The sequence below is a fragment of the Leopardus geoffroyi genome, chromosome C1 (genome assembly GCF_018350155.1).
Source record: "Leopardus geoffroyi isolate Oge1 chromosome C1, O.geoffroyi_Oge1_pat1.0, whole genome shotgun sequence".
NCBI lineage: Eukaryota > Metazoa > Chordata > Mammalia > Carnivora > Felidae > Leopardus > Leopardus geoffroyi.
Window position 1 is genome coordinate 148,017,247 of NC_059328.1, and position 21,935 is coordinate 148,039,181.

General features: G+C 40.8%; 1 protein-coding gene across 5 annotated transcripts in view; it reads right to left on the reverse strand.

Moving 5' to 3' along the window:
* Positions 1 to 3,916: 3,916 nt before the first annotated feature.
* The window catches only part of CCDC148 (coiled-coil domain containing 148), a 253,766-nt gene continuing 235,747 nt past the window's right edge, over positions 3,917 to 21,935 (reverse strand). For all 5 annotated transcript variants that reach the window (XM_045479918.1, XM_045479917.1, XM_045479920.1 and 2 more), the window contains 3 exons: positions 11,240 to 11,357; positions 8,918 to 9,058; positions 3,917 to 5,100 (listed from right to left, as the gene is read on the reverse strand). In XM_045479918.1, the coding sequence (XP_045335874.1) occupies positions 4,954 to 5,100; positions 8,918 to 9,058; positions 11,240 to 11,357 (406 nt within the window). In that variant the 3' untranslated portion in view covers positions 3,917 to 4,953. The remainder of the gene's footprint in view (positions 5,101 to 8,917; positions 9,059 to 11,239; positions 11,358 to 21,935) is intronic.

The window sequence follows — 21,935 nt, forward strand, 5'->3', positions numbered from 1 at the left end:
GGAAACTCTCCCCCTCAGGACCTCTCTGGTACTCAGCAGTAATCTAGCAAGTGTTCATCTTCAAATGCATCAGCAAGCATATACCATTTTTCCAAAATAAATCGATCAGATGTCAAAAACAGTAGAAATCTCAGATCTTTTTTCCACCTTAGGTCAAACTCCATCATTCCTGGGATTTGATGGAGATCTTTAAAATTCTGTATCTTAGATTCTCCTCATAAGTTCTCCAGACAAACAGAGTCTTGATCTTTAAAAGTCTCTAATTTATCCAAGTTTCTTTAAAACTGTCTTGGGGCGCCTGGGTGGCTCAGTCGGTTAGGTGGCCGACTTCGGCTCAGGTCATGATCTCACAGTCCATGAGTTCGAGCCCCGCATCAGGCTCTGTGCTGACTGCTCAGAGCCTGGAGCCCGTTTCAGATTCTGTGTCTCCCTCTCTCTCTGACCCTCCCCCATTCATGCTCTCTCTCTGTCTCAAAAATAAATAAACGTTAAAAAAAAAAAAAACTGTCTTTTCCTTTTGGAGTTCTTGGGTGCTCAGTCGGTTAAGCATCTGACTTCGGCTCAGGTCATGATCTCATGGTTCATGGGTTCGAGCCCCACATTGGGCTCTGTGTTGACAGTTCAGAGCCTGGAGCCTGTTTTGGATTCTGTGTCTCCCTCTCTCTCTTCACCACCCCCCACACACATGCACACTCTGTCTCTCTCAGAAATGAATACGTTAAAAAATATTTTTTTAAATGTCTTTTACCTTCAAAATGACTTCATACTTTACCTGTGTTCTAGAGTTAAAATCTAGCACAGATAAGGAGAATGATGGAGCTGCTTTATTGATGGCAAAATAAAACCCAAGAAAATGTGGGCTCCATAGAAAATAACCAAATATATACCAGGTAGAGGAAGCTCCAGCTTCTTCATGCTTTTTTTTTTTAATGTTTATTTATTTTCAGAGAGGTAGGCAGGGAGAGAGGAAAAGAGAATCCTAAGCAGGCTTTGAACTGTTACCATGAAGCCCAAAATGGGCTTGAGATCATGAACCGTGATCATGACCTGAGCTGATATCAAGAGTCGGATGCTTAACCAACTGAGCCACCCAAGTGTCCCATTTAAAAATACTGTATGGATGGAACTACCCTGCGACCCAGAAATTGCACTACTAGGTATTTATCCAAGGGATATGTGCTGTTTTGAAGGGACACATGCACCCCAATGTTTATAGCAGCACTAGCAACAATAGCCAAAGAATGGAAAGAGCCTGAATGTCCATTGATGGATGAATGGATAAAGAAGATTTGGTGTATATATATATATACACAATGGAGTATTACTTGGCAATCAAAAAGAATGAAATCTTGTCATTTGCAACTATGTGGATGGAACTGGAAGATATTATGCTAAGCTAAATTAGACAGTAAGAGAAAGACAAATATCATATGACTTCACTCATATGCCGACTTTAAGACACAGAACAGATGAACACAAGGAAAGGGAAGCAAAAATAATATAAAAACATGGAGGGGGACAAAACATAAGAGACTTTTAAATATGGAGAACAAACAGAGGGTTACTGGAGGGGTCGTGAAAGGGGGGATGGGCTGAATGGGTAAGAGGTATTAAGGAATCTATTCCTGAAATCATTGTTGCACTATATGCTAACTAACTTGGATGTAAATTTAAAAAAATACTATATGGGACTTTGGATATGGGAAGATGGACTGAATTTTGGGGGGAGAGAGAAAGTAATTTTTTTGAGACAGGGCACAAGCAGGGAGAGAGACAAGAGGAGGGGGGAAGAGAGAGAGAGAGAAGGAGACAGAAAGAGAAAGAGAGAGAGAGAGAGAGAGAGAGACAGAGAGAGAGAGAATCGTAAGCAGACTCCACACTCACCCCAGAGTCCAACATGGGGTTCAATCTCACAACTCTGAGATCATGACCTAAGCCGAAATCAAGAGTCAGATGCTTTACCAACTGAGCCAGCCAGGTGCCTGAAAGTGATTTTTAGTAGGCCTCTCCTTAGAGTGAAAATCATTGCTGTGAAAAACAGTACTCAGCAATTAAGGTGACATTAAAAAAAAAAGAAAGACTGAAATGTTCTCTTCTTCCTACTTTCTGAAGAGAAGGGAAATGGTAATTGAGAGAACAGATTACAGAGACAGAGGGATTATCACTGGAGAGCATGAGACTGTGGTTGGTGCATAACAGGAACTGCAAAAAGATCAGTGTATCTCTGCATCCACAGTAGCAAACCCACTTAAGCTAGTATAAACAGAAAAGCAATTTGTTAAAGAGTGTTAGGTATTTCTGGGAGACCAGAGAGTCTGTGTTTGAGGTTAGCCAAATACTCGTTAGGCAACAGCTTCACAGAGACCCACGGCTGCTCTGGTAGTCCCACACACCTCTATTAGCATCACCTCCCCTGAGTGCTAGATACTAATAGCTCTGCAACTATGACCCCCCAAAGCTGAAAGCCTCTACTGCCAGCCTTGCCAGAAAATGGATTCTTACCTTCTCACATAGCTCTCTTATGAGTGAAATCTCAAATAGGTTCATTTGATTGCCATAGAATATGCCATGAGAACCAGGAAAACTGAGGGGCTAGCTTCTCCTCTGGGAGAGGGGTAGATAATGTGGAATAATCCCCGAATGTGAAAATGGTGTGGCTAGAAAGTCACAAAACATGGCAAATATCTTCCATTGGATGTATGGTTGCAGTATAGAAGCCAGAAAGTCAGTAGGTTTTGATAGATTAGATACTTCAAATGAGGGAGAGGAGGGCAGTATGCGTGACTCTCAGATTTCAGATTTGTATATGTGGTGGATGGTGGAATCATTACGGAGATGCAGTGGGCATATTTAGTGCATGAAAGGCCATTAGGATCAATAATTCGGTTTGGAAGGATTCTGGGAAGATAACAGCAGAAGTGGGGTGATTTTTTAATCTCCTCAGAGCAGCCTATAAAAAGAAACAAAAAGCAGAATAAAGCCAAACACCAATGGAGATAATCTTCAACAGTGACAGTGACAAGGTTCTCCCATAAACTACAAATTATGAATGGATAAAGAACAACCACTGACAGCTATAAGAATTGATTGTACCAACACCTTTGCAGGACAGAGGGAAGCAAGGGACATCAGATGGACTTGAGATCTCTAAAAAGCCAAGAAGTACTCACTGGAAGCTTCTGATAAAATTGAGAGGGGGTTTTATACTCTGATAACGAGTGAGTACAAAGTGTTTGCAGTGAACTCTGAAGGGGCCACAGAAATCTGGGCCCCATGAAATCCCAGACCAGGTAGTCAAAACTCACTTCTAGGACAAAGTCCCATGATGAGAAAATGTTGCAAGGAAAATCCAAATTGAGCACCATAGGAACAGCAAAGTCAAAGGAAATAACAGGTCCAGATAAAACTAGGGGAGGAAATATCTCCAGAAAGTAAGCTGCAAATTTTTTGAACATACACAAATATAACAAAAGAGAGAACTGTAGAGCTATGAAGTTAGAAGGGTTATCTTGAGTCACAACTATTTCTAAAAGTTGAGGAAGACAAATTTTGAGTATAAATGAGCAAAAAGAAGAATCAGATCTTAAAGTTAACGTAAAAACAAATTAAGAAGAATAACATCCACACAGATAAGGAAGGAGAGACATTAGAGAAACAGGACTACAATATGTCTTGCAACATAGAGAGGATGTGCTCTGATAGAGCAGGGCTTTCATGGTTTATGGTCTGGGGCTTCACATCAAGTAAAGCGAGGACCCTTAAAGGAACATTGTGATGGTGGGAGACATCCTCAAGAATGTTGCTACTGCCCACTGCCCTGAGTCTTGTTCATGATTCCTTCTCCTCTTCCAATTAGGAGATGTGATGATGCAAAAGGTTGAATGGAGAGGGCATTATAATGAATTGTAGATACAGATTTTGTCCATAGAATCTCTTGTGAAGGTTTATTCTGATGAGCTGGGCTTGCTGCATTATTTATTCCCATCATGTTGGGAATAATCATGAAACCTAATATTCCACCAGTCAGACTGGTCTTTGTCATTTTTTTTTTGCATTACTCCAATAACAGCAATTCTGGGATAGATGTAGGGAGGAAATGGCAGGAAGTTGCAATAGAAAGAAAAAGAAGGGGAGGGGAGGTAGTCTTAACAGTAATAATGGCAACTTCCCACAACACTGACTTGTGATTCTGATTAATCAAGTTTTTAAAGTAGACATATATGGTTGATATTTATTTGAAATGCTCTTTATGTATAAAACCATCTAGATATTAAATAATTTGGAATTTTTGATAACATTTGAAATATTATAAATTGTAAAATATTCTTTCTAAACAACCACACAAATACATTTTTTTTCTAAGCCCAAACAGATATTCCCATGCTTGAAGTGCTGTTCCTAATTTCTAATTTATTTTTAAAGGCTAATTTGCAAAATGAAATTGTTTGGATGATTGGTTTGCAGTAAACATGGTACACCAAATTGGTTTCTAAATTTAGAAAAAGGTTGAGTCTCCTCTTATAATAATCAAGAAATAGAAGTATTAATGATAATGGAGCTTCCATAATTAAAAAGTCAAATTCTGAAATAACAAGCAGAAATGACCCTTAGCAGGTAGTAGCAACATAAATTGTAATTCCTGAAAATGGTTATTTTAAGGTCTTTTCATGGGATAATGCAATCTCCAATATGCAGCTTACTGAATAATATATGTATCATATGCATTATAATTATGTTCCATAGTCTTGCTGAATTCAGTAGTATCAGACATAACAAAGATATAGGAAATAGTGCATGAAATGCTAAGAGTCATAAAAGACAAAGTTGTGTTAATGAATGCTTTGATTTCTATGTCTGATATTTTAAAAATTTTTGGAAAGTAGTAATTGTTATCTATATAAATGTATTCAAAGAAAAATCTTGTTTCCATATATTAGGATTTACAGAAGAACTCTAGATTTTAAATACAGTAGACTCCATGTCCTTTCTTGGAGGTTTTTGAGGACTGATTTTTGGTAATATCTCTCTGGCATAAAATGTTTTATGAAGTCCAGCTTCTCGAACTGCTAACTCAAAACGGAGTCTAGGGTCAGAAATTATCTGTAGAAAGAAAAAAGAAGTTATCTGTAGAAATAAAATACAATTTAAATAAGTAGCAATTCATTGAACTAAAGTAAATTTTATCATTTAGTTCTATATTTGCTCAAGCTATATAATTTGTTTCTTCTGGGTAGATGACTAGATGACAATAAACTTTGCGTATACAGTGACTATATTCTGTTGCCGTTTTTTTAGGGGGAGAGGGTTGGGGGTTTTTTTGTTGTTTTTACTGAAAATGTCCAAATGTTCTTGACGTTATCATTTTCCAGTATATCCATGGCTTCCGAGATAAGATACAGAGAATATTATACTAGATTAGTCAAAATACAACATATTGATATTATTAAAAAGATGGAGTAAAAAAAGCTTACTTTCAGTACTATCATTGATTCATTATTTATTCATAGCTAGAATTACAAAATATAGACAATCATTGATTAAAATAAATCTAAACCACACTCTTGGTACATTCGTCTTTAACCAGACATTCTAATTTCTCCATCATTCTGAAATATGTAAATTATGTTTAAACACATGGCCTCTACTTAAAAAACAAAATCAATCGAACTCTCCAAGGCTGATTTCTATTTCAAGCAGAATTAGAAAATGTCTCCACCAATGTGGTTCTAAGTGGCAATGGAAATATGAGTAGCTCAATTTCTATTTTCATTTATAGCTGATTGGACCTTATTCCTCTTTCCCTCCTTCCATGAATATTAAATGTCAACAGACGCTGCTTGCAATAAGGTAACCACATATGGATTTTAGCTAATGAGGCATTTTACACGGACTTCAAGTCCCCCTAGAGGATGGGATAGCAAGCTGTTGAAAGCAGCCCTCCTTCAAGAAGCTCTTAAACCAATAGGGGCAGTAAGAAGGTATACAGATAACTACAGCTGGTGGCACATGTGACTGATGTTCCAAGGATAGAAGATCACAAAAGTACATCTCCTGGTGCGGGTTAGACTAGGATGACCTTAGGTGAGGAGGAGCACGTGAGCTAACTGTAAAGTCCACCCTATTCTTCTATGAAGCAGAGTGGGGAAGAAAAGAGACAAAGAGCCAAAAAAGGAAGGCGCATGCAAACTCAGAGGTGAAATAGGTCAATTCGGGGTCAGGGCAGTTTGGGTAGAACACTGGAGTAGCTGCAGTCTACTACAATTGTCTAAACATGAAGTAATAAATGCCTAAACTTGGCTGGTAGCAAGGAAGAGAGAACTTTCGGAAACACTATGAAGGGAAGAATCAAGAGAATTTGGCAACTGATGAGGTACAGGGACGAGGAGCAATGATTGCACACAAGTCGAAGATAATACAGAGATTTGTGTCTGAGAAGCAATATATTTTGAGCATTAGTCTCTCCTCTTCTAGATACAATCTCTGTAGTCACCCTCATCTACTTCCAAGGATTCATGCTCTGCCTGTGTACTCCCTAATTTTTTCTGGATTCACCTGTCTTCTCAGCTTCGGGTCTGTGAGGTTTAAAAGATCACCTTATCCTATTTTTAGAATAGGTATCAAGTGAAATGGAGATCTCCCTGGAAAGTTGACCTGCATTTCCCCAAATCACCTCCCCAGAAGCAACCAGATTCTTGTAAATGTGTTCTAGACATCTTCACCCTAATCATGACATGAACAAAATAAATGCTCTTCCCCGAAGTCTGTTTTTACTTCTGTATTCTTATATGGTTAATGGCAGCCACACGTAATGACTATAATTTACTGAATTACTTGTAGATGCCAGGCAATATCCTAGGCAATTGACATTTATTATCCTAATCCTCATAAGAACCTTACAAATTATTATTTTACAGATGAAGTAAACAAGACATAAAGGTGTTAATAGCTTACACAAGTTCATAGCCAGTAAATAGCAGATGTAGATTTGAATCCAAAATGCAGGCTCTTCTCAATACCACTCGCTGCCCGGCTTAGAATCATCCTCACTTTCATTACTCCCTCCTCTCAGCCAGAGCCATTCATGCCACGCCCTCCCACGTTTATGAGGACTTTGCTATCTTAAAAGACTCTGACCCCCACTCCCACCCCCACCAATTTTCCGTCCAGAATACGTTGCTAAGCATATCTGAGTATATAATTCACCTGCTTCTAAGTCTCACCTGTGCTCACAGGGTAACATCTTAGCAAGCAAAAGCTACTATACTTTTCAGTCTGACCCTAACCTATGTTTCCAATCTCATCTCCTAGCACCCACCCTTGCCGTGTACCTTTACACTGAAGACACGCCAATAAGGGCCTCTTTCCACCCTCCTCTGCTTGGTGAAACCCTTATTTCCTCAGCCCAGGTACTCGAGAGCTTTCCAGTTTGACTTCAATTCTTTGCCAGCCCCAGCTGCCCTTCCTGCTTTGGCTTCTGGAGATACACTTGCATCCTTATAATTAATCCCTTTCCTTTCACCCAACCCCTCCTCCCAGCTGAGTTTTTTGGTTTTAATTTAAATCAACCTGGAAAAAATGTTGTTACTGCTGCCAAAAATCCTCGACTAAGATGTAGCTTAGTTTCCTCTTCAACACTTGGTCCGACTTCCCTAGTCTGCATTTCTTTTGGTTCCCTTCGTGCCACTACAGGCCTTAGACCTCCACCATGGAGGTAGTCTCACCCCAGGGGCGTTATTCTCGCTACCTTCCCTCCTAACCCAGCCGCCCTGCTCACTTCCTTCAACAGAGTAAGTCAGTCTTGTTCAGGATGTAGCCCTGGCAACTCCACTGTGCCAGATATAGAATACGTTCCGTAAATATTGTCCAATTGATAAATGAACTGTTCATCTTTTTTATTTCTTAGCGAAGTATACAGCACATAGGAGAGGCACACTTGATCTGTCAATGGGTGAATGGATGAAGTTTCCTACTCTGTAAATAATTAAGTGTCCAGCTTCTCTCCTTAGACTTGCAAAATTAACAAACTAGGGAGAACTACTTTCTCCCTTAATATCAGTGATATCCATTCATTCATCTGTCCTCCCTCCCTGCCTTCCATCCATCTGAAAAGACTTTTTTTTTTTTAACTTTTTTAACGTTTATTTATTATTGAGAGACACAGTGTGAGCAGAGGACGGGTAGAGAGAGGGGAGACACAGAATCTGAAGTAGGGCTCCAGGCTCTGAGCTGTCAGCACAGAGCCCAACGCAGGGCTCAAACTCACGAACTGTGAGATCATGATCTGAGCCGAAGTCGGTCGCCTAACCAACTGAGCCACCCAGGCACCCCTGAAAGTACTTTTTAAAATCCCTTCTCAGTTACAGGAACAGACTAAAAGGAGTCAGAAGTTCCTAGAAATGGTTGAATAACACCTTAATACTTTTCCACAGAAAATGTTTTCTTTTATCATTAGCTCTGATGTATTATCTTCAGTTCAATTTCTGAAAGCTTCCCTCTGCTTCGTCTTGTATCAGTGTCATCAGTTGTTGCCTTAGTAGGATTTATATCCTGAATTTAACATTAAACAAATTCTGAATGATAGAGAAACACTTAAAATAGAACATTAAACACAACTTTAAAGTAAAATTTTGTAAATTTTAAAGATATTTTAATGTAGAAATGTCAATTTTAAAAATAATTTTCAATGACAGATTTATAATATGTTCAGACAAACTGTTCTATGGTCACCTATCAACTATTTTACAGGGCTAAGAATCATGCAGTAATTGCGTGCTATCATTTAGCAGTAAAAATTAAGTAAATCCACATGGTATTCAAATGTAAATATTGAAAATAATTTTTAACCCAAAACACACACTTCTATAAATCTTTTTATCATCATGGCTTTTGCATCAATCATGCTAATTCCCACAATTACCTGGTATTCATTGTATGTATTCAATGTAAAGAGTGGCTTTTGAAGAATAAATTCTTCTTCAGTTCCAATACCCATTCTTGCTTTTGATGCCATTGTGTCTGACATCATTCTAACAGGATCAAATTGAGCAACAATAGCAACCTAAAAGAAGAAAAAGCATGGCTATTTGGATTACGATACAAGCTAACTACTTCTGGGGAGCACTACTAATGTTCAATGTCCATTAAAGGTAGGGAATTTTATTAAAGATAAAACCCAAGAAGGAAGGACAGACAAAATATTAAGCCAGGCCAGTCGTAGAGATCCCCAAAGGAGCTAATGGTTTAAAAACAAAACATATTAAAAGGCCATAATATATATGGTTTGCTACTGATTGAGTTATGATTAAATTTAGATAAAAATGTATTTTTCTGGTACTAAGTCATAGGAAATCTTATAAAGAAAATCTATATATTGAACTACCTTAAAAAGTAACCAAAGATAAAAAACATTAATTTTTAACTACTAGCAATATATGGTCATGGTGACAACTCCACAAAGCTTTCTAGAAAGTTTAATATGATCAAGATCATTCTAGAGTATATTATTCATGCATTAAGTTGAGTTATGTTGGCGTTATTGGGGAAGATGGGTGAATCTCCATTGTGTTCAGCAATGAGATTTCCAGGGACTATTGTAAACCATTGTTTCCCCTTCTACTGAAAAACCGTAGAGTCATTTTAACCTAAATGCCCTTGTCCTTTATGATAATCGAAATCATTCAAACCTGTATCCTAATGAAAGAAGCCACTAATTTTGTAAAGTATATGCACCATTAGTAACACCTGCCTGTTAATTCCTAAAGTCAAGAATTAGCATTAAGAGAATGGCATTTTTAATGCCATTTAGAAACTGTAATGACAAAACTGGGGGTTGAATATGCTTTAATTATTATAGGTTTCCTAGCCAAAATATCTTAAACTATAGTTCTAAACACCGGTTATAGGTAACGGGCATAAATATTTCCTCTTTCAAAGAGTTCACAAATGGAGAGAATTCTAATCATATGGACTCTGTAGTTATCAAATATATATTTGAAGAAGAACGTACATAGTAATACTGACATTAAGTTTTGTCCCCAGAAGACCATGGTGTATAATTATTTGCTAATGATTAAATTTTGTTGAATCTAGCATGACCAGGACTTACATTCCTCTTTGAATTTATTTCTGTAACCTATTTTTATCAAAGATGATGACATAATAGCGGTATGCATTTACACTTCCTGTAAACTATGCCATTTAACTAGTTTAACTAGACTTCCTCGGTTTGAATCCAGTCTGACAGTTGCTTGCTGTGTGACTTCGGGGAACCTGTGGCTCTTCTGTTTCCTCTTGTATAAAATAGAAATATTGCTATGAAAATAAATACATACATCATGAGGTTGTTGTAGAGATTAAGTGAGCTAAAACCTAAGAGCATTTAGAAGAGGGTTTTATATTTAATATTTTAAAAGTGTGAACACACATTACTACAAACCTCTGAAGCAGGTACTATCATTATTCCCATTTTTCAGAGGAGGAAATGAAGCTTAGGGAAGTAAATGATCTAAGTTTCCTCTGCCAGTAAGTCATGAACCAGGTTGCACCCAGGTTTGAAGGATACCAGAGGCCAAGTTCTTATCCAAGATTCCATGTTGCCTCCTCTGACATGAAAGGGAAATCAGACAGTCATTTCCCATCAGTTGTGTAGGGGTGTCAGTGGGCTTTGGAGCTTATGAGTTGAACTAATCACTTCCAGATCAAAACCTCTGAAAAGTTACCAAGTAAAACTATTTTATCACATTTCTCAAATTGAAAAACTTTGCCTACTTTTACTAGGCAACACAATGGGAGGCTTTAATTCTCTCACAAAAAATAGTATATATTTTTAAAAAATGGTTTTTCACATGTTTGCTGACCACAGGGGATTTCCAAACAGAAATTTCTACCCCTAAGATGATTATCTTGCTCAAACTCCATCAGGTTTTTTGAGGAGCAGAAAATCCTGCTAGATGTAAAATTTCACTCCTGTAAATGGGTACTATTCAGCTAATAAACGAGAGGTAATACGGATGCATTTAAATCTTGGGAGAGCCTTTTGAAAAGTGCTGATAAAGTTCTTTTAATATACCAAGATACTGGAAATTGTTCAACATAAATCTAATTGCTCCCAGCAATGAAGATCAGTGTCCCAATTTGGAAAAGTTACATTTTATATCACAGATGTTGTAACTAAGCCCTACTAATAATGTTATTAAGAACACTTAGAAACCACCCATGAAAATTTCCAAATTAAAAACACCTGTTTCCTAAGGGCTTCTAGTCGCCTCTCTCTCTCGCCTTCTTCATGAGCTTCTTGGAGGGCCACTGCTTTTTTCTCCAGCAAACGCTTTTCCAGTAATTCTTGTCTATATTTAACCCTTTAAAAATAATGCACAAGGAAGTTGGGAAAGCATCATAGTAACTGTGTAAATTATATGGGTAGGAACACAGATAGGGGCAGAAGGCATCTCAGAGGTGACATCATGGTCATATTTTGGCTTTGCTTGCCTTTGGTTGATTTCTCATAACCAAACAATAAAATTCATTGGTGTAAAATGCAATCTATAATAATTCTAATAACCAGAGAACTGCTGGGGTGCCTGGGTGGCTCAGTCAGTTAAGCATCCGACTTCAGCTCAGGTCATGATCTCGCGGTTTATGAGTTTGAGCCTGCGTCGGGCTCTGTGCTGACAGCTTGGAGCCTGGATCCTGCTCTGGATTCTGTGTCTCCTTCTCTCTCTGCACCTCCCCCACTTGTGCTCTGTCTCTCAAAAATAAAGTAATGTAAATTAAAAAATTTTTTTCTAAAATAACGAGAGAACTGCAGATCACAGGGCAGGATAAAGTAGGGTAAAAATCCAACCCATCTCTTTCTTCCTTTGAAATCATTGTATTGACCCTCAAACTGTCTGTCAGCTGCCACAGCTATAGCTAATCAACCCACCAGAGGACAGCCTCACTCCTGAGTGAGTCTTCTAGCAGTTTCTTCAAGGAGTTTCAACACAATTTGAGATGTTAAAAAGGCTACCTTACTGATTAAATATACATACTTTTAGAAAGAAGAGTAAATAAAATGCTATAATAATATGCCCAAATTGTCTCAATACTAGAACTTAAAATTTTATCTATATTTTCACTTGTTTTGTCTAGAACCCCCATTTTGGGTGTGTGTGTGGTTTAAAAATTACACTTTGACTGTAGATGGCAGCAAAAACATGACTTTCCCTTAGCATTATGTTTTCATTCTCCTTAAAATCAGCAGATATTAAAACAGAGCACATTTCAATACCCATTTTAATACCTCCAAACTCATTCAGCCCTCCTCTGCTGCCTTTTTTTAGGCAGCCTCCCTTCCCATCTTCTTGCCCAAGCTATTCTTCTTTTGAATTATAGAGAGGAGATTTGTCTTTTCTAAAAAAGTAGACATTTGGGTTCTCAAGGGAGTATGAGGCCATTGCCTCTGTCTTCCATTATTGATGGCTTAGATTTAACTTTCTTTAAGACATCAGTCACAGATGTGCTTTGCCCTTAGTGTGCATACCTGCATTTTCCACGGATGTACCTTCATTAGACTCTTTTAATTCTGGATCTTGATGTTAACTGAAGTGTTTACTATGCATCGAGGCTGTTGCTAAAACCTTCATGTCTTTTAGCTCATTTAGATTTCACAACAACCTGATGTCGGGGCGCCAATATTGATCCCATTTTAAAGATAAAGAAATAGAGGTATAGAGTGGTGATGTGATTTGCTCATGTTCTCACACCCAGCAAGTGGCAGAGCCAGAGATCAAACACAGGCAGACTGGCCCCAGATCCCACGCTGACCCCGGCCCTCCCCCTACTGTGCAATTAGCCCCTGTGCTCTTCTCTCCTTCCCTTGATTGCTCTACTCACCTCACTGACATGAATACCCTGCTGTGTGCTGTACCCTGTGCGAGGTATTGGAAGCACATGGAGAAGACAGCCATTCCAAGTTTGTAGTTTAATATGGATACAAAAAGACAAGCCTAAGAACTAATCAAGGTATAGAGTGCCTTCAGAGAGGTAAAAGGTCTGCTGGGGGACCTTGTGGAAAAGACTTGGGAGCTTCATGGAGGAGGCAGCATTTGAGCTGGGTCCCAGGGATTATTAGCATTTGGAGAGGCGTGATGGTGGAAAGGAGGCTGGCCTTCCTGGAAGAGAGTGCCAGGCCAAGGGTGAGTTCAGAAAGGCACTCCCACTCAGGCACATGCATAGACAGGGTTGGCATCTGAGAGTGAGCAACTTTTAAGTTTTGCTCCCTGGGCATCTTGCTTGCCTTGCTGGTTACAGTCCCAAGAAAGGAAGAGTCCAGGGTGGCTAGGACAGACTGAATAAGGCATTTGAACCTGTGTCATCTGAACAGAGTGAGTGAATGAAAGAAGCCCAGGGAAGTATTGGCAGGGTGAGCCTGGTAGTCATGTGGTTCCTTCAGGAAGATTTGCTCCTGGGGAGGAAAAATCTCCAAAACCAGGTTGCTCCTGAGGCTGACATTAAAGCAGCAGCGTAGGAGAGGAAAAGAGCGGAATGTGCAGTAGATCCTTGCAGAGTACAAAACCCACAATGGGATTTAGGAGGAAAGTCCTAAACCTTGATGGCTGTGGCTGTCCTCCTCATCTCCCATACAGGAGTCAGTAGCCTGACACATGTTAAACAAGCTACAGACCAGGTTGCTCCCTTTCTCCAATGCCTCCATGTCATGGAAAGCTATTTCTCATTCTCTCCATTTTCACTAGGGCATGACACAACCTCCCTAATAAGGTTCTACTCAATTTATGTACTGAGTACAAGCTAAGTGAACGACTGTGAAGGTTCAATTAAAAGATACCCTGGGATTTGATCATTACCATATGCTAATTCTCAGAACCTTTGAAAACTTTCTCTTCCTTTGGGATATATAGGTTGCTTTGTCTGCAACAAAGTTTTGCCTGCCGTGAAAAAGTAAGAGTTGTACCAGTTAGGGGAGCTTGACTTGTGAGGAAGAAGTTGCAAATCAGACTAAGGCATTTGAACTTGTGCCTAAAGAAGCCCGGCTCATGGTTTACCCTGAGGGTCACTCACTCGTTCAACCTATGTTTATTGAGCACCTACACTGTATCAACCACTGTTCCAGGCACTAGAGATACAATTTCAACACAGGAGACACGTTTCTGTCCTCACAGAGCTAACAGTCTAGCAGGGATACAAAGACCCAGGCAATTTTGTTAAGGGGTGGCCCTTGCTCTGAGGACACAGTGGGATGTAGGCCTTGGGAGGGGCACTTTTGCAGACTTGGGGCATTTAGGGGAACACCCAAGAGGAAGTGCTCTGAATCTCACACCCGAAAAAGGAGCAGAGGGGGAAAGAATAGGAAGAATGTTCCAGGCAGAGAAAAAGAGCATGTGAAGGTGAGAAAGCACAGTATTTTTTGAACTGAAAAATACTCGGAAAGACCAAAAGTGGACAATGCAAGGTGAGGCTGGAGAGGCATGAGAGGCCAGACTGGGGCTTCGCATGCATGAGGGTTTTGATCAGGGAAATGTGGTGATCTGAAAAACCTCTCCTGTAATATGTACGTGGTAATAAGGAGTCAAGACCAGAGAGGGTTATCCACAGGCAAGTTGATGGTTTCCTAACCTAGGGAACTGGTAGGAGATAGACCTGGAGGAGATGCTGAAGGAGAAGACTTGGATTTAAAGTTTATGTAGAAGATAGAATTAATTTGAATTGTTAATGTTATGGCAGAGCAGAAGAGATAGAGAGAGGAAGGAGTTAAGGTTTCCTTTTTGCACAGTGAGCAATGGCGTCCCTCACTAAAACTGGGAACTTGGAGAAACAGGGAAGAGAAGGAATCAGGTTCCTTTGGACAGGGACCAGTCTTTACAGATCTGGGCTGAAGATGTAAATGGGAGATCTTTATCAACGGCGTGGAATCGAGGCCATGGAGCAGATGGAATCAATCAGGAAGAGAGTGTAGAGTAATAAGAAAAGTAGGTCTAGGAGTGACTGCCAAGGAAACATTTAGGAAAGGGACAGAAGACAAAACTAGGAGGATGAGGAGAAATGATGCCAAAGCAGCTAAGGAAAACAGCATTAACAATGTCAAACGACACAGAAAGATCCGATATAACCCGCAAATGATCACTAGATTAAATAAGAGGGAGTCATCTGTGATCTTGGCAGGAGCAGTCAGTAGAGACGTGGCTGGAGGATTAGTGGGGCTGAGGAGGTGAGTGAGGGAGCAGACAACCCCTTCAGCGAGACTGAGGGTGCTGGAGGGAGCGCGCAGCTGATCACACTTGTGTTGGCTCCAAAGTGATGACCAACGTTACTCTGGCCACCTTGAGGATTTGCCACTGAAAATATTTTTTAAATATTTATTTTGCGAGAGAGAGAGAGAGAGAGAGAGAGAGAGAGAGCGCCCCAGCACGAGTAGGGGAGAGGCAGAGAGAGGAGAGAGAGGATCCCCAGCAAGCTTCATGCTGTCAGCATACAGGTCCACTTGGGTTCCGATCCCATGAACCATGAGATCGTGACCTGAGCTGAAAATTAGAGCTTAATCGACTGAGCCACCCAGGAGCCCCTTGCCACGAAAAATTTAAGCAAATAGGTGACATACTCAAATCCTTCATTTATACAGATGCTGTGGTATAAACTCAGATAATAATCCCCTTGGAAAGGGGAAACTCTTGGTGCCTCTCTCCTCTCCCAGTCTGGACAGAAACTTTTCTTTGCCTAAAGAGAAGTGATGCAGAAAAACTCTTGGGAGAAAGCCAAATACTCACATATTCATGGGGAAAGAAAATAGCAACACAGTAAAGTCAATCATTTGGAAAATTTTCCACATAAATACCTTTAGCTATTTGAGGTAGCAGATTTTCTCCAAATTAAACTGTTGCCATGAAAGTCAATGTCAGGAAATGGTGAAGCTCAAAAGTCTAGGTTGTGCACAGAATTCCCAAACAGGAGTCCTAAGTCCATGTCTCAGTCCGTTTTATGCTCCCTGCTTCTACAAAGGTTCAAAGTATTGCAGAAGGGGCATTTTCAACTTCTCATGGGGGAGGAGAGGCATCGTATTGTTCAAAGGCAACAGCTGCTGCAGAATCAGGCACAGCATTAACAATAATCTGGAAAGGATTTTGTTTAAGCCTCCAGGCCTGAGTGTAGTTGAAGGGACAGGAAGCTTTCATGTAGAATGGAGAGTTTATGTATCATTTAGGAGATTCTTTATGTGTGTGTACAGCACTCGAAGAGGTGAGTATACGAATGCAAGTGGCTTGGGAACACCTTGAACTTTAGTAGCAGCATCCCTTTGCTTCAGTGAAACTTCAGTGAGAACTGGGCAAAATATTAAGTACTAAACCTTGACCTGCCTCCTGTTTGGAGCCACAGGTAACTTCAGTCCAAACAAACCTACAGCACCCAAGGGGGATTAGGAAGACTCCTGAGGAACAACGGATAGTGGCAGGATCTACCATTTTTTTTTTTAACAAAAAGCTTATGCAATAAATAAAACAACAAAGATATATCTTAATTAGGGCACTGTAACCAGTATTGAACTCCCCCCAAAAACATTTCAGGGAAGTAATTTACCCTACTGAATTAAAGGCAGTTTGTGTGCAAACTTGCTACTTAGTGTTTAGGTCATGTGGCTTACTCAATATTGAATGAGAAATCTTTTTTTTTTTTTTAATTTTTTTTTCAACGTTTATTTATTTTTGGGACAGAGAGAGACAGAGCATGAACGGGGGAGGGGCAGAGAGAGAGGGAGACACAGAATCGAAAACAGGCTCCAGGCTCTGACGCGGGGCTCGAACTCACGGACCGCGAGATCGTGACCTGGCTGAAGTCGGACGCTTAACCGACTGCGCCACCCAGGCGCCCCGAATGAGAAATCTTTAAACAGGCACATGTCGGAGGTATTTCAGCAGCAGCATGGTGAACCTGTTCCTGCCTGTTGGGAAATCCATTTTTTTGGCTCAAACCCACTCGGAAAGTTGTTCTTCCCACCAAATTGAGAGAAACCGCTCTATTAGACATAGGGTAATAGGGAAGACTATGTGGATCAAAACACAGGCCAGGTGGAAGCACCTGTCAAGAGGTAAATGGCGATGGGGGAAAGGGGGGAGAAGGAGAAGCTAGCCCAGAGGAAAAAAACCTGGATGCTCACTGGATGCTTCTAATGATATAGGCAATGAGACTACTCAGTGGGGATTTTGGCTAAGGGCATAAGTGGAGACCAATTTCTGCAAATAGAATGTAAATCCTGATGCAAGGCAGTGACATCCTGGTACAGATAGGCGTGGGCAAGAACAAAGAGGATTCATAGAGAATCCACAGAACCAAGAGGAGAGGAACCCATGCCAGCCCCAAACAGAGACTGTTCTTCCAGCTCAGAGCACTTACTGCTTCCTTTGTGAGGTGTAAGAGCAAGTTCTTATTGGAACTCTATTCTTTAATCGATTGATTCAGTTAGCCAACATACAGTTAGTTGAGCACCTACTATGTGTGAAGCACTGTCCCCAGTGCTTAGGATACAATAGGGAAAAATTTAAACTAGACAAAAAAGATCCCCACTCTCTTAAGTCTTATATTATTTGTGGTTATTTATAAGCATGCCTAAATTAACATTCTAATAAAATACATAAATTAAAAAATAATTATCAAGAACAATCTTATCACAAAGTCCTAAATTAGCCCCTTCTTGTATTGCTATAGTGATGGTTCTCAACTATAAAAGTCATTAGGATCACTGGAACATGTAAAAACTTCTGATGCCAATGTCCCGCACCAAACTAATCACATCAGAATCTGGTGTTGTGGTGTTGGGGCTCAAGCGTTGGTATTTTGCTAAAACTTCCTCCAATTGATTCTAATGTGCAGCCAGGCCTGAAAGCCAAAACCACCTAGCCCATTGGTTACCTAACTTGAGCTAACATCAGAATCACTTGGAGGGCTTGTTAAAGCTCAGATCACTTCACCACCTCTAGAGTTTCTCATTCAGTAGTAATGAAGTAGAGTCTGAAAATTTACGTTTATGTTTCCAGGCGATGCTAAGCCAGGGACCACACTTTAAGAATTAGAGTCTAGATAGGGGTGCCTGGGTGGCTCAGTCAGTTGAGTGACTGACTTTGGCTCAGGTCGTGATCTCATGGTTCATGAGTTCGAACCCCGTGTCGGGCTCTGTGCTGACAGCTCGGAGCCTGGAGCCTGCTTCGGATTCTGTGTCTCCCGCTCTCTCTGTCCCTCTCCCACTCATGCTCTGTCTCTCTGTCTGTCTCAGAAATAAATAAACATTTAAAAATTAAAAAAAAAAAAGAATTATAGTATAGATAAACGTTCAGATTAGAGGGATTCTGCCTGACTACTGTTATCAAGACAAAACCAGGTACATTTTACTACCCAGGACTGGTTTCTGTTTTCATGTGCCAAATAGCACAGTTACATGCCTCAGGACTGATCCAAACTAGAAATTCCTGCCTTGGTGCTACTGACAAGTAGCAGAATCTTTCACCCTCGCCCCAGCCTCCATGACCCCCAACACACACAAATGACGGGTTTCCCCAACCACAGTGGCCCTCTCAAGTCTTGGGTCAGTGTCTGTGATGAGCAGTTACAAGAATGGCTGCTACAGAACCAATTTCTTTCTCTCCAGTGGACAAAACGCTGGTGTACCCTGAAGACAGTTGAAAACCTCAGACTACTGGAGATAAAGGGTATACTCAGTAAAAGCAAAGAAGGAAGAAATAACTTCAAGGTATTCGTGCCTTAAAAAGGAGGTACGAGCCGCTTCCTTTGGGACTAAATCTTGTAGTTCCAAGGGGGTGGATATTTTTCATACTGAAAGTGAAAACCCACAAATACGAGTGAAGTACATTTTCCTGTTTGTTGTGATCAATTTCAACCTAGCTGTCTGAGTTCACTTGAGTTCTAGGTACAGACCTATAAACAACTGTGAAACAAGGACTTAAGCCTGGGAATCTGGACTTGAATACAGGGGAAGATGTGGGGAGTAAGTTACAGAAAGAATGTGACAAATATATTAGCTCTTTCCCCCAAATTAGTGCAGAAAGACATTTCTACCACAATTTATCTACCCTCCTCTTTTTGAACTATTCCTAACACTTTCCATAGAGGTTTCAGTAATTCTTTCATGCCCTTAAAATTTGCCTAGAATCGTCCCTTCCAATAGCATTTCCAGAGTGCACTGTGTATAAGGAATTAAAAAACAATAAAAGTCTGTCTTTTTTATGATCACGCACTAGCAAGTCTAAACGAAGTTAGTGATGAAATATTCCCTTCGTTGGAGCACACAACCCCATTTCACTTCACTCTTGGTTGCTCCTTTTAATAGTTTTTCTTAATTGAAAACCAGTGCTTCCCAGGTGGCACTACTCCCATCGCTCCTCCTTTTTGTTAAAGTTTATTTATTTTGAGAGAGACAGAAAGAGAGAGAGAGGGAGGGAGTGGGGGAGGGACAGAGAGAGAGGGAGAGAGAGGATTCCAAGCAAGCTGCCAGCAAGAGCCCGATGTAGGGCTGGAACCCACAAACCGTGAGATCATGACCTGAGCTGAAACCAAGAGTCAGATGCTTAACCAAGTGAGCCACACGGGTACCCACCCCCCCCCCACCATTGCTTCCCTTTATTTAAAAAAAATTTTTTTTTCAACGTTTTATTTTTTTGGGGGGGGGGGACAGAGAGAGACAGAGCATGAACGGGGGAGGGGCAGAGAGAGAGGGAGACACAGAATCGGAAACAGGCTCCAGGCTCTGAGCCATCAGCCCAGAGCCTGACGCCGGGCTCGAACTCACGGACCGCGAGATCGTGACCTGGCTGAAGTCGGACGCTTAACCGACTGCACCACCCAGGCGCCCCTCTTCCCTTTAAAATTGTTGACGGAGAAGGCTGGCATTTTCCTGGTCTCGGGCAACAATTCCAGAAAAGCTTTTTCTATTGACTTTGGGGTTATACCATCCTCTTTGTCATTGGGTTCTTGCAATCAACTACTAGCTGCCCAGGTCACTGCCCAACATTCACCGACGGTTATTCAAAACTCCACCCTTACAGTGTGCCTTGTGCTTCAACAGCATTCTCTCCCCCGCTGCTTCAACAGCTCATTCCTTAGACCAGACTTGGAGCTTGGCATCACCTAGAACGGTTTCCTGCCAAAATCTTAAACAGAGGGATTCCGTTCTGACTCCAATGTCTAGGGCCAACACACATACTGATAAAGACTGTACGACTTTAGGAGTGGATTGCCTGCTAACCGCCTATGTTCCTTATGTTCTTATCATTTAGCCTTACTCAACCTGCTACTTTAGCTCATCAGACTCTCCATTTTCAACGATATATTTAAACTGTGTTCTGTGTGCCAGACACTGGGCTAGATCTTCCCTCGTGAAGTTTACTGTCCTACTTCTTCCTTTCCTCCCAGGCTAGGAGACACAGACATTATTCTCTCTCCAGCTGTGGATCCCTGGGTCTGTTTTTAAGAGTATAATCACTAGTATCCTTTAATTGTCTTCTTTTATTTCCACATCTGCCCTGCCAATTTCCAGCCCTGCTTCTTTGCTGTATTTATTATGCATTTATGAAGTCGAACCTTACCTGGACATGCAACACTCCTCCAGATTAATGTTATTTACACCAGCTGCTTAACTTTCTCCCTCTTAGCAGAGAACCTCACCTCCCACTTTACTGCAGAGGCCATAAGTATTTGTTTCCCCAATATGTCCTGCCCACTTCCAATCTTGTCAAGACTCCATTTTACCCATTCTTTGCTTCTTAAATCTGGGCTTTTGGGCGCCTGGGTGGCTCAGTCAGTTAAGCATCTGACTTCGGCTCAGGTCATGATCTCACAGTCTGTGAGTTCGAGCCCCGCGTCGGGCTCTGGGCTGATGGCTCAGAGCCTGGAGGCTGTTTCAGATTCTGTGTCTCCCTCTCTCTCTAACCCTCCCCCGTTCATGCTCTGTCTCTCTCTGTCCCAAAAATAAACAAACGTTAAAAAAAAATTAAATCTGGGCTTTTATCCCATAAGCCTATTTGTTTCTAGGAGCTCGCTCCAGAAATGAATTTCTTCCTTTCCTATTTCTTCAATATTTCTCTCTCCCACTTCATGATTCTTTTTTTCTCCACATGAAAACTTCTTCAAATGGGGAAAGTGTGTCTCTCAACTCTCTCTTCTCAACTACCATCCTCCTTTTTTTTTTCTCCTCCTTCTAGGTGAAATTCGTTAGATGAAAAAGCTATACTTTCTGTTATCAGTTCTTCACTTCTCATTTAATCCCAAACCCATGCAGTCCGGCCTCTGCCTCCTCCATTATCTGGAAACCATTCTCCCCAATGTCACCAGGAACTCCAAATTGTAAACCTAGAGTCTTTTAGAGCTCCTCTGACTTAACCTGTCCACAACGGCTGGTCCTAATGACCACCTCTTTGAAATGTACATCCTACTTCTCTGCCTTTCCTCCTTCTCTTTTACCTGCTCTGTGTTTTTTTTTTTTAATTAAATTTTTTTTTTAATGTTTGTTTACTTTTGAGAGAGACAGAGACAGAATGCGAGTGGGTTAGGGGCAGAGAGAGAGGGAGACACAGAATCTGAAGCAGGCTCCAGGCTCGGACCTGTCAGCACAGAGCCCGACGTGGGGCTTGAACTCCTGAGCTGTGAGATCATGACCTGAGCCGAAGTCAGAGACTCAACTGACTGAGCCACCCAGGCGCTCCTTACCTGCTCCTTCTTATTTGTTCACCCATGGTTCCAAACTGAATCCACTTCTTTTCTTAATTTCAAAACATCTTCCCCGAGATCTGACTCTTGCTACAATTGAGGCATCAATATCTGTGGCCTCCACCTCCTTCATACCCCCAAATCCATTGATCTTTTATTTTTTCTTCATGTAATATCAAGATTCATTTCAGACAAATCTCTCAAGTGTAACTATATCATATTGCTAGTTA